Here is a 13,845-nt window from a genome sequence, read left to right on the forward strand (position 1 = left end):
TCTGAAGCGCTGGCGGGTCTGCTGTGAATTGGCGCGGATTATGTTACGGAATTTATAGCGGTAGTGTTGAGGGTTTGCTGCAGATTTCACTCACTCACTGCATTTAAAAGCTTGAAATATGCAACAAAAAATTGACATCCACACCGCAGGTCAAGTTATTTTATTGCAGAAATTTTCCGCAATGTATGGATGAGATTTTTTTAAATATTTTTTTTATATACGTCATCCTCTTTGCAGCTACTGTGGATTTTCTGAATGCAACTCCACTGCAGAAAACCTGCTTTATATAGACCACGTGCGGTCAGACCTTTTTAAAGGGTTTGTGTCATTTCATACATGATTGATAGGTGCGGCACCTACCTCTAATACGGAACCCGCAAAGAGACGGACAGCGGACTGTGCAGATGCGGCCGACCTCCATTCATTTCTATGGGAGCGCTGAAAATGGCAGAGCGGAGCTTTCTCCTATTTTTGGGACGTTCCATGGAAATGAATGGGAATTGCTCCACGCAAGCAAAGCTACCGCTCCATTCAATTCCGTGGGACGGACAGAAATAGCAGAGTCCGTGCTCTGCTATTTTCTGCACTCCCATAAAAATGAATGGAGTGCAGCCGCGCGTGTGCGGTTTGCTCTCCTTTTCTTTGCTGGCTCCGTTTTAGAGATAGGTGCGAATCCAAGAGGTGGGACCTATCAGACATCGGCTAGTATATGCCCCCAATGTATGAGATGAGACAACCTCTTTTAATAGGCAAGTCCCTGTGAGGGGTTCCAAACACTACAACATATTGCAGGTCCCTCCTGACTTGCTGAAACGATTGACACCAGATGTGTTTGCTATATTTCAGGTCCTGTCCGCTTTACAGAAGGATACTCGTGACACGGAGAACAGGAGCCCCGCTCTGAAACGCTGAATGTCAACTCAGGATGGAACTTTAAAGGATTTTGTTTTCAACCAAGAGAGAACATAATTCTACTTCAGGACTTTGTGTAACACTGGAATTGGCCTTAAGACATTTAAGTCAGTACTTGCTGATCAACAAGACCAGGCTTGGCAAATATTGCCTTGAATCTGTGAGGCCAGGCCTCAGCCTGTGCAGTAGTGTAATAGTGTTTTGTTTTTTTACGTTTCCTTTTTCCATTGCAGAGAACAACACGCACTTCTTGAAGTGAAAGTCCAAGTTATATGACGACATTCTGAGTTCCTGCAGTCACCACTAGAGGGAGTTTAAGCAGTTTTCTGCATACTGTTCATGCATTGAATTCAATTGTAAATCTGTATGCAGTAAGCTCTTAAGCTCCCCCTAATGGTGACTCCAGAATTGTATCAATGTAACACTGTCTATGCAGGGGACGAGGAGCTGTGTATCAGAAAACGGTTCTCCAACCATTATAAAGATATTAAGAAACTAATCGGGACCTAGTTAGCGTACAAAAAGGGGGGACTTTCACTTTATGCATTCTTCACAAGGACCATGGTCTCTAGTTGCCACAATGGCAGCTGATAAATTCTACTGCAGGAAATTGGTAGTGTTCACACCATAAACCTGGTTGAAGTAAAAAAACAAAAAAAAAACAAAGATCTTTGTGAAATACAGCTGTAGAAGACCATAGTCTAGAATTACCTACATTCTTTGGTTCTCCAACAGTTTTAAAACTACAACTCCCAACATGCCCTGGTATGTTGTATCCAGAGGGAGGCAGGCTTCAGGGTTTTCAGGTACCATTGATGCCTCTGTGTTTCACTCCCTGGAGAGTGTGGGATGGATAGCTGCCCGGGCAGGGACTTTCGGAGTTTACTTTTTAGAAAATCTGATTAATAATGCAGAGATGGTGAGCGACCTAACGTGTGCTGCCTCCCCTCCTCATCCGTCTGGTGCGACTGCTGATAGGCTTATTTTACTTCTCTATGGCAAACCGGTTGAACTGCTGAGTTATATGAGACGGCCTGGATGCTAGGAATACACTATATATATAATAGGCTCCACACAAGGTTGCTATTGGGCCTTTAGCTAAGGGTTTAGTATTTATGGTTAAAGATCGAAATGATCTTGACCTCCTTGCTGAAGTCTATTATTCCAGACTACTACCGGAAAGGACTACAGAGAGATCCGACTGCTTTGACGCTGCTCTGAAATTTCTGTTACTTTTTGCAGCTGCAGTAATCAGATTTTTTATTTTTTTTTACAAGTATCTCTTGATTGAAAAGAATGGTGAATATGAGATTTAGATATTTTTTTAAAAGGAAAGCCATCTAAAATACTGTTCTGGCAACCCGGAAAGACTCTTCAACCCAATGTTCTGAGATGATGTAATTGTTGGAGATTCCTAGTGACAAAAGTCCGAGAAGCAGCAAATAGGTTTAGGTGAACAAGGGCTCGGCTACTTCCAGCAGTCCCATAGAGTTTGGATAGGACAGCAGTACACATGCTCGACCATTACTCTATTTAGACCGGGGACGTGGGGCCTGCTGTTCATTTGATTGGTGTTGACACAGCGGTTAGACCCCACCAATCAGAAACTTATGACGACTGTTCTTTGGATAGGTGATAAGTTGTCATTCTAGGACAACCCCCCTTAATTTTAGAAAGTGATGGGGATCCAAGCTCATGAACCCTATGGACATCTCCCCCATCATGTTGGACTACTTGGGTGACATTCCATAGAATTGTATTACGTCACTTGTCCCTGCAGGTATGAACTATCTGCATATAATTATATCTGACCCTATCCAAAAGTGGCCAAATAATGGAAACCTGTTAGATGCATATGGTACAAAATCCATCACGGCTCTTCTGATGCTTTGGAGAAATTATAATGTTGTATGTCTACTGATTATAATGTGTAAACCCTAAACATGTATTTATAATAACGGTACTTTTATTGTGCACTTACCAAAGATGTACATTTGTGTAAATGTCATTGGCACTGGTATGGATGGCACTACTGCACAGCTGAAAATCACTAACGGTAGCTTTTTCTAGCCATTGAGACACCAAACTGTGTTTTTTTTTCTCTGTTTATGATTTTGTGTTTTTATGTATTTTTGATTTTGCTGTTACGGCGTGTTCACACAGCACAATGTTCATGTGGATTTCAAGTGCATTCCACTCCAAAATTCACATGGCATTGTTTTGAATGGGAATTACACAATGCCATTCATACGGGCACTGAATTTATTCTTTCTGTGCAGATTTGAAATCCTCTCTTAGAGAAGTTAAAACCACAGAGGGTTACCATACTTAGAATAGCGCCATTGATGAGACTTATCCGCACAGGGATCCACAGCACATCCGATCTGTGGCAGAAATGTGGGGCTCAGCTGTCAATGTTCTGAATATGTACACCCCATCTCACAGCTGAACACCCCAGAACTGGTTTCAGTGTGGAGTGTTAAAGCACCAGCTTAATAGATAAGGGAGAAAACTGGCACTGATGGGCATGATGAGGTAAGATGGGCACAGCCTGTGTATAGATGGGTCTGCTGGTAAGGGTACATGCGGATCTGGAAGGCTGTTCCGACAGAGAACAGCCTACCGGATTTCCATAGATTGGTATTGCCAGATTCTACATTCACCCCCAGATCTCTATTTAGGCCTCATGCACACAGATGTTGCACGGCCATGCCCGCAATATACGGGCACCAGCCGTGTGCACACCGTATCACGGATGCGGACCCATTCACTTGAATGGGTCCGCATTCCGGAAGGAACGGTGCGGAACGGAGGCACGGAAGCACTACGGAGTGTTTCCGTGGGATTTTTCTCCGTGCCTCCGCACCGCAAAAAAATAGAACATCGCAGACCCATCCAATGCACGGAACAGCTGGCATACATTCGTGGGCATGAGCCCTTATACCGGGGTCCAGCGGTGATCCAGCCGCTTTCCGGATCTCAGCCAGACAAAAACCACTGCAGCCCACATTTGTGCCGGACCAGGCATGCCACAGATGTGAACGTACCCTAAATTGGATCCTCCAGGGCCTAGTCTAGGCCACCATTATTGTCTTTGTCTTGACACTGTGGGATTGTAAACTGGCTATACTGGAAATGTGATAAATGGGGCATTATGTGAATCCTGCAGAGTTTTCCCACTGTGACTGCCCCTCTTTAAGTGCCTCATGTGATGTTACTTAGAAAAGGGATTCTTGTCTTGCTCACGGATCTCCCCCCCCAGCACCAGGTCAGTCTATGGGTTTGTGTGTGAAGTTGCAGCTCAGCCCCATTTACTTCAATAGAGTTAAGCTGCAATGCCAGATACAACCTATGGATAGTTGTGGCGCTGTTTCTAATCAAATCGGCACTCTATTGAAATACACTGTAGGAGCCATAGAAGATGTGGGTGAAGAGCTTCAGCTGAGAAGGACCATTTACTTGTCCAACCGAAGCTGCAGAATTTTCCAGTGATATTAGATGTTTAGTGTATGTCAGATTAAGATTTACAGTGAGCAGATCTGTTCCTGGATGTCATGGAGGGAGGACTCCATTGAAATCACTGGGGTAGATTTATCAAAACTGGTGTAAAGGATAACTGGCTTTAGTTGCTCACAGCAACCAATCAGATTCCACCTTTCATTTTTCAGTGCTACTTTCGAAAATGAAAGGTGGATTCCGATTGGTTGCTATAGCTAACTAAGCCAGTCTTCCTTTCCACTAGTTTTGATAAATCTTCCCCTGTGACTCCAGATCCTTTATTGCCTTAGGCACACCCCCAGTCCATGTGGAAAGCCTCTTTAAAAGGGGTTTTGCCATCACAGACAATGGGGGCATATCGCTACCACCTCTGGGACCCGCACCTACACGGAGAACGGAGCAGGGAAAGTAGTGGAGGGCGCACTGCGCATGCGCAGCTGCCCTCCATTCATTTTTATGGTGCCGCTGGCTCGGCTATTTCCGTCAGACCCATAGAAATGAATAGGAGCGGGGGGGGGGGGGCCGTGCATGCGCGGTGTGCTCCCATTCGCTTGTATGGGAGCAGCATTTCTCCACGCTCCGTTCTGGTTGTAGGCGCGGGTCCCAGCAAATCCTAGCAATATGCCCCCATTGTCTGTGATGGGAATACCCCTTTGAGTCATCGGTGTGGTTTTTGCCGTGCGCGGCTACCTCAGCATGGAAATCCGGCCTAAAACGTGTATGTTAAAGAAGCACTTTACTTTTTACTTTTTTTTGGTGGTAGATTCTTGAATGTGACACAATCGGCCCATTTAGCAGAGTTCACAGTATATGTATTCAGTCCGGGAAACACCCTGTGTGCGCTGTATTTCCTGGGCTGAACGCTGCGCCTGTGACACGACTTCACAGAATTATAATGCTGCGGGCTCCTTCCTGATCTGGACTGTACTCTCATAAAGCCGACTGTGCAATTCAGTTCAGCGGCGGTCAGACTGGAATTCACAGCATTCTAAATCATTATAAAGGGTTAATGCACCTGAAGACGCCTGCAGAGAGCGGGTCCGCAATATACGGGCACCAGCCAAGTGTGCTTGAATGGGTCTGCAGAATACGGGGCGGTGTGCCGCGGAAGCCTATGGAAGCGCCCTATGGAGTTGCTTTTGGGGGATTTAAGCCCGTGCTTCCACACCGCAAAAAAATAAAACCTGTTCTATTTTTTTTTTTTGCGGTGCGGACTGAAACGGCTGTCCATGGGCCACACGCGTTCGTGTGCATGAGCCCTAATGCTGTGAGGTCGTGTCACACATGGAGCGTGTCTCCTGGACTGAATATGCTCATCTGAAACGAACCAAAATTTGAGAACTAAGGAGTATGTGATCAAATTGAGATGAATTTAAGGGATTCTCCATTTTTCTATTCCATTTTTTTGTAACCCCCATTGTTCTTGCCTAGTCTAGATGATTCTGAAATGATAATTTATGGTGCAGGATCTGTCGGGCAGATGCAGATACAACCGTTCTGGTATTCTGTTCCTATTCCTAAGCGCTAATGCAATGTGGACGCAGCCTGAAAGGCGTCGATAATCCCCATGAAATCCAGTCTTTGTGTCATTAAAAGGGTTGTACATAATTAGTAAAAAAAAGGACAACTGTCGTCCAGGGTTCAGCAACCTTCGGCACTCCAGCTGTTGTGAAACTACAACTCCCAGCATGCTCCATTCACTTCTATGGATGTTCTGAGAACAGCCAAGTAAGTGTGCATGCTGGGAGTTGTAGTTTCACCCCAATTGGGTGGGGGTCCGACATCTGGGACCCCCGCCGATCAGCTGTTTGCGGTGAGCGTCACAGCCTTGTTTCTGCTTTTCCTAGGCCAGTGACTGTCACGTTCATCGGTCACGTGGCCTAGGCGCAGCTCAGCCGCATTCAAGTGAATTGGGCTCAGCACAGCCACTATACAATGTACCGCGCTGTGCTTGGTAAGCTGCGATAAGGGTGCGGCGCTCACAGAAGCATCGCTGCCTTCTCAAACAGCTGATCGGCGGAGGTCCCGGGTGTCAGACCCCCACCGAACAGATACTGATGACCTATCATAATTCTTGGAAAACCCTTTCAATATTCTGCAATTTGTCATCCCTCTATTATTCCTCCTAGAAATGACAGCTTACTGTTCCCCTTGTCAATGTTGCTAGTCACTACACAGTCTGACATTGGGAGCATCGTTTGGACACTGTCAGACTTTGTATAGGGACACCCCTTATTGACAAAGGGGAATAGTAACAGTAAGTTTTCTATTTATGCATTTCCAATAGGCGTAACAGAAGGACGCGCAATGAAAAGGTGCGCCTGCATTGTTTATTTTATGGGGAATACAAGTCAGGAGAGCCAACAGGCTCTGGCCCGCGTTCAGACGACCATTCCAGACATGCATAATAGGCAGGTGCGGTTTTCCATAATGGGGGTGGTCTTTAGTGCTGGTGGTCCACAGGGCGGGATGGAGGATCCATGCAGGTCATCCAAATCATCCCCTGGACCAATTTCCTTTTATCAATGATTTCCGGGTCCAAAGTAGATGGTCTGTGCACTCGGAGGTGCTGTTGCCGTCAGACATAGTGTAGTAAAGAGCGCGAGCACCAGAACAGCGATGTGTAGTCGGACAAATCCTTTCACATCTCCATTGCTATGACGAGGATCTTCAATCCTTATTTCTGAAGCTGCTGCCACATGAGATTTGCTCACATCTTCTGTATAAAACCTCTGTCCGTCTGTGAATGATTTAGTGTATATTCTCGAATGTTCCATGATCACTTTCTCCTCATTTACCCCTCCCCCCCCAAACTTCGTACTGTCATCACTTTTTGCTGTATTTTGTCAGACCCCGTTCACCCATCGTCTTTCAACTGCAGAATTTGGTGCAGATTCCGCCCGCAAAGTTGCCAGAGGCTGCTCAGAGTCCACCCCCTCCATTTGTATTTATTTTTTTAATGGGGGGGCTGCACTGCCGTTCATGCAATTTATTGCTGCAGCTGCACCAGGAACACACATGTCCGTTCTTGGTGGGGTCATAAAGGGCGGCCTCCCCTTGAAGACAATAGGAGGAGGACTCCATGTGGCTGCTCGATGGCTTTTGGTGTGTCAAAAGATGCCATGTGAACGGGGCCTTAAGAATGCTTTCTATGACTTTATTTTGTGTGTGTATATATGTTGTTGTTGTTTTTTTGTGTATAATGTCAGAAAATAAGTAATATTGGCAATGCAATATTCCATTTTGCACAATGTTTAGGGGTGGGGATTAGAGGGTCTCTCCCAGAGAAAAGTGTCCTTGCTGGTGCCACTTTATCTGTGAGGTCCACGAGATCCGGCGTATAGTTGCCCGCTGCACAAAGCCTCTCTGGTTAGTAGTATTATACCAAACTGTTATTGAATAACGGACAGGGAATGTGGGCATCCCAACCGATTCAGGGATCACAAAAACACCACTTGTATATAAACTGTAATACTGGAAAGGTGTGAACTATGGCTCTCTTGCAGCTTTAACCCATGCTGGTGGTTGTAGATTTGTACAGATTAGCGTTTTTTTTTCCCTTCCTTTTTAAATATGGTCATCAATATCAGATCGTCGGGGGACCGACTCCCGGGACCCCCGCCAATCAGTTGTTTCATGCGATCACTGCTTCCTCTTCAAAATGACCCATTCTCCATTCCCTTCGTGTAATAACAATCGTTCTGTCCCATTCAAGTGGACCACAACACAGCCGCATTCAGATTAATGGAGCGGTGTTTCCTGCACAGGCACTTGGCAAGGGTCAATAATGTGCAGAAGAATGGTCCCTCAGTTCTTCAGATCAATGGAGGTTCCACTATTGATCGTGTTATGGCATTACCAAATGGGAGCGCCCCTTTAACTTTCTCATCGGCTACGGTATGAGAGGATGAGAATTATATTCTACTGCTTGTAGAAGCCTAAATCCCGAGAACTCAAAAAAGATGGACAGACGGAGTCTATGAATCTTCTGTGGAGCCCATACTACATGTTTTTGGTTTTAGAAGCTGACAACTGGCAATGGCAGTCTTACAGTGCCTGAAGGGGTTGTCCCAAGCCTGAATGATGTTTAAGGTTTGCAACGTGACAACTACTACGGCATGGTTGGAACCTTTTTTAAAATCCAGCATCTGAGACCTTTTAAAGGGCTAAGAAGAATATTATACTGGGGCTTATATTTCATTTGACAGGGAAGGTATCCTGAAAGAGCCACTGTGGAGAGCGACTGTATACTCTCACTGCATCCAGCTGGAAAGGACATGAGGGAGGAGCATTCAGCCTGTCCTGACAATGCTCCTCCCTCATGTCCTGTTCAGCTTGATGCTGACAAATTATACGGCCTCCCAGGATTCTTGAAATTAGGAAGCAAAACAGTGTTTGGAAATTATCTGAAGAAAGAATACACTGGCCGGATCTAAAGTTCTGGTTTATATTTATACAATGTTCTAAATGTTTGTACAGGAAATGTTATGGTGAATCATATGCAGAGCAAAAAATGAACAGGCCGGCCTCTCCTGTGCAGTTGTATGAGAGTGATGAACCAATGCAATGTGTGTATCCTGTACAGATTGCTGTGTAGAAGGAATTCATGGGGGGCGGTGGTGTAATAATACTTCTGGACTTTTTTTGCAGTGTAAATATGGGTTTTAGTAAATAAATTTATGTAAAATAAATCTGACCTTGTGTCCTTATGATATCAACTTTAGTACGTTTTAGAAGAATGAGCCAAAAGTGACCATGCTGTTTTGTGACTGGACTATGGGTTACAGCCTCCATATGGAAATGTGGGGTTGTCTTCTGAAGTGCGTATTGAGCGCGGCTCTTCCGGTAATGCAGCGCCATGTTTACCTTTTATGTTTTAATCCAAAGGGGTTTTCCGTCTTAGAAAGTGGGATATTTCTAGAACATGCCATCACTTTATGATTGGTGGTTGGTCTGACCTCTCAGACCCAGACCAATCCTGAGAATGAAGGGGCCGCAGGCTACATTCACACAATCGCACGACAGCGAAAAGTGGCCTTGTGACCGGCATTTTTGTAAAGGTCCTCACACGACCATTTTCAGAACCATTACAGTCTATGGGAATATTCACTTGGCCGTTTTTTTTTTTTTTTTTTAAAGGCCAGTGAATATATTAGCGGCCATCAAAAAATAGGACATGTTCTATTTTTGGCCATTTTCATGGTCCGATGAACACCACTGAAATCAATGGGACTGTTTTTAACGACCGTCTAACGGCCATAAAAAATGGGTACACTAGTGCAATGTGGCCTTTTAGGGGTTAAAAAAAATACCCCATCCACTTGCATGCATAGACGCAGTCACTCCTCTCTTGATGCTGAATGACCTGCGTTCATGCTGGGAGAGCATGGTGACGTCATCACATTGGGAATGCAGGTCCTTCAGGATCAAGAGAGGAGCAACTGCCGCTGTGTATACAAATGGATGAGGGAAGTAATAATTTTTTCCAGCTTAAAAAAATAAATAAATAACCTTAGTACAGTTATGGGGGGACATTATTACTGCTGGTGGCCACTATGGGGGACATTATTACTGCTGGTGGCCACTATGGGGGACATTATTACTGCTGGTGGCCACTATGGGGGACATTAGGTATACTGCTGGCGGCCACTATGGGGGACATTATTACTGCTGGTGGCCACTATGGGGGACATTATTACTGCTGGTGGCCACTATGGGGGACATTAGGTATACTGCTGGCGGCCACTATGGGGGACATTATTACTGCTGGTGGCCACTATGGGGGACATTATTACTGCTGGTGGCCACTATGGGGGACATTATTACTGCTGGTGGCCACTATGGGGGACATTAGGTATACTGCTGGCGGCCACTATGGGGGACATTATTACTGCTGGTGGCCACTATGGGGGACATTATTACTGCTGGTGGCCACTATGGGGGACATTAGGTATACTGCTGGCGGCCACTATGGGGGACATTATTACTGCTGGTGGCCACTATGGGGGACATTATTACTGCTGGTGGCCACTATGGGGGACATTATTACTGCTGGTGGCCACTATGGGGGACATTATTACTGCTGGTGGCCACTATGGGGGACATTATTACTGCTGGTGGCCACTATGGGGGACATTATTACTGCTGGTGGCCACTATGGGGGACATTATTACTGCTGGTGGCCACTATGGGGGACATTATTACTGCTGGTGGCCACTATTGGGGACATTATTACTGCTGGGGGCCACTATGGGGGACATTATTACTGCTGGGGGCCACTCTAGGGGACATTAGGTATACTGCAGGGGTTGGGATTTAAATAAAATAAAAAAAAGTCTATGAAAATAATAAATTTTTTATGGTCATTAAAACAGATGCAAAATTTGTTTAAAAAGGCTGTTTCAGATAAGTGTGTCCAGTGCGGGAATCGCGCTTTCTGTGTGAGCATGATTCTCCGTTCTGGACACTGCTCTTTTCTCCGATTTATAATGCTGTGTGTCTCTGCATGACCTGTATCTACTGAATTATACTGCTGTATAATGCTGTAAAAGTACAGTCATGCAGAGACACACAGCATTATAAATGGGTATAAGGGTCCATTCACACGTCCGCAGTGTTTTGCGGATCCGCAAAACACCGGGCCAGCACCCCAATAGAAATGCCTATTCTTGTCCGTAGCTGTTCTATTTTTTTGCGGAGCCGCAGACCGGAAATGCGGATGCGGACAGCACACTGTGTGCTGTCTGCATCTTTTCCGCCCCCATTGAAAATGAAATGAATGGGTCCGCCCCCATTCCGCATAATTGCGGGATGGATCCGGACCCAAAGTGCGGACGTGTGCTCCAGAGAAAACTAATTGTGATTTCCGTACTGGACATGCTCGTCTGAAACGGCCCTTAGTGAAAAAAATGTCCATGAAAAACAGATAATTGTCAATTTTTAATGGACATTTTTTTTTTTTTTAGCGATGCCTTTCTGAGAAACTGGCGTTAAAACGGTCCCCTTCAATTGAAGTGAGGCTGTCAGTCAGTGAAAATGGACAAAATAGAACAAGTTCTATTTTTTTCACGTCCGTTATTCATGGGATACCAACAAAATGGCCGTGTGAATAACTCCATAGATTACCATTGTTCTTAAAACAGACGTGTGATGGCTGCTAATGTATGAACGTCATGTGATGGATGTTTTGTTTTTTTGATGGTCCATCACACGTTCGTTTTAAGACCAATGGTCGTCTATGGGGTTGTTCACACAGAAGTTTTTTTTGACGGCCAGTGAATAACGGACGTCAAAAAATGTAACATGTTCTATCTTGTCCATTTTTCACTGACTGACAGCCTCACTTCAATAGAAGGGGACCGTTTTAACGTCCGTTTCTCAGAAAGGCATCAGTTTTTAACTGACTTTTTTTGTGTGTGTGTGTGCTACTGAAAACAGCAGCGTCCCAGTCACGTACAGTGCGTGGAACTGCAGATCACTCCCATTGATGTGAATGGAGCCGGCTGTTTTTTCCAGCACAGTCTGTAGCGAGGATTGACAGTTCTCAGGAAGCATGAGGGTCCCCAAGGTCAGGCCCATACCGATCATAAATTTATGGCATATCCTAGCGATGCAGAAGAATTTATCATATAGAGCAGGGCTGGACCTGAGGTACTGACGTGATCTCACCACATTTCCACTTGTGGGAGAAGAAATCGCCCAGGCTATGGACCGCATGTTTCCTCTCCTGTGCCATGGTAAAGAGTTTCTTCAGCAGCTGCAGTGTCAACTATATGTGCTGCTGCAGAACATCATATATATATATATATAATTTTTTTTTTTTTTTTAAGGATGAAAGCTTTATATCAATCAATGGTAGGCAGGAATCTCCACATTTCTTCTAAAAGAGGTTCTGCAGCAGCTGAGGGTGTATTATTTGAAGAATATTAGAAGTGATTTTGGAGTTGTGTTACTCTACTTGTGGCCTCCTTCCTTCCAACACCATAGACCACTCAAAGGCTGTGATGGCCACGGGCAGAGCTTAGCCTACATGTTATTTAGGACCACCAATGGGCAGGCTAAGGGTCTACATTGTGGGTGAAATAAGGGATCACTACTACTTCAGTCCAGCAGTTTCCATACGTCTAGCTACCATCCAGCAGCGGTCCAAAACATACAAGTGCTCTTGTTTTTCACCTCCTACATAAATGACAAGTAGTCACAGACTGGTCACTGTTGGGCTCTGCTCACACTAATAGACGCTGCTATAAAAATGTTTTAGCCCATATTAACAGCCTATATGTAAATATTCTATGTTGGCATGGCTCATGCCTGCCGCTGCTCTGCTTGGTTGTGGTGCTCAGCCTGGTGCTGCCTTGCTCTGCCCATCAGCCTGGACCCTCTGCCCCTCCTCTTCCGCACACATAGTGGGCACGGCCGCTGGAGTCTTCTGCCTTTCCTGCAGGCCGCAGCCTTTGTGTTCAACCAACTCTTGCCTCCCATAGGGCACGTGCCCTCCGTGGCTCCCAGCAGCGCATAACCTAATTCTTCCCCAGCCATAGGAATATTGGGCACCTTCCCCAGTGGGAGGGTGCCTGAGCTTAGGTTCCTAGCTGGCTAGTTTACCGGTGAAGGTGTGCTATACTGATCATCTGCCCAGATACCGTACATCTGCCTGTTAGCCTGCCCTGACTTTAGCCTGTCTGCCATGACATTGGATTGGTTTCACAGAATCACACAAACTCTACCTGCCCTGACCTCTGCCTGTTTACTGACTAGGAGTATTGCCTGATCCGTTGGTGCTCTGATCTGGTATCTCTGATCTCCGTGGATCGGCTGCCAACTACACTGGGACTGTGGCAAGTTATCCTCTAGCCACAGAAAAAGGGATAACCAACCGATCATGAAAACGGGGGCCCACTACCTTGTGGGACCCCCCCAAAATAATGGGAGCAGCAGGTTGGGCATGTGCACTGCTGCTTCATTCACCTCTATGGGAGTTACAGGGACAGACAAGTACAGCTCCCATAGAAATGGTGAGGCATCCCGGCCTACCACTCCACATTTTTCAGGGGGGCCCCGTGGTAGGATCCCCACCAATCGGAGAGTTGAGAGGGCATAACTTTCCACAACCAAAACCATAAAAAGACCCCCGATATTCACAACATAAGGTATTCAGACGTTATAGAGGAGCGGTCAGCTGTCCTCATGTGTGAGTTTTACTAAATACTTGTATTCACCTCAAAGGTAGCAAATTCTGGAGCACCTTTTCTTAGAACTCTGCGTTATGCCATTCCTCTTTTATTCCTCTTGGAAATGTATGTATACATTGACAGGTATGTACTTATGCAGCCATTACGGCTTGGACAGTGCCACAGCATGTAGGGAAATACCCTACTGACGAGGAATGGTGACATCCAGCTTTTAATTGATACATCAGTATAAGGCCTCATGCAC

General features: G+C 45.6%; 1 protein-coding gene across 5 annotated transcripts in view; it reads left to right on the top strand.

Annotated features, from left to right (window-relative positions):
- Positions 1–2,386, top strand: part of TBC1D14 (TBC1 domain family member 14) — an 89,464-nt gene extending 87,078 nt beyond the window's left edge. For all 5 annotated transcript variants that reach the window (XM_040419127.1, XM_040419128.1, XM_040419129.1 and 2 more), the window contains one exon: positions 847–2,386. In XM_040419127.1, coding sequence (XP_040275061.1) covers positions 847–912 — 66 coding nt within the window. In that variant the 3' untranslated portion in view covers positions 913–2,386. The remainder of the gene's footprint in view (positions 1–846) is intronic.
- Positions 2,387–13,845: the final 11,459 nt, after the last annotated feature.

Source organism: Bufo bufo, chromosome 2, assembly GCF_905171765.1.
Source record: "Bufo bufo chromosome 2, aBufBuf1.1, whole genome shotgun sequence".
In the NCBI taxonomy this organism is placed as follows: Eukaryota; Metazoa; Chordata; class Amphibia; order Anura; family Bufonidae; genus Bufo; species Bufo bufo.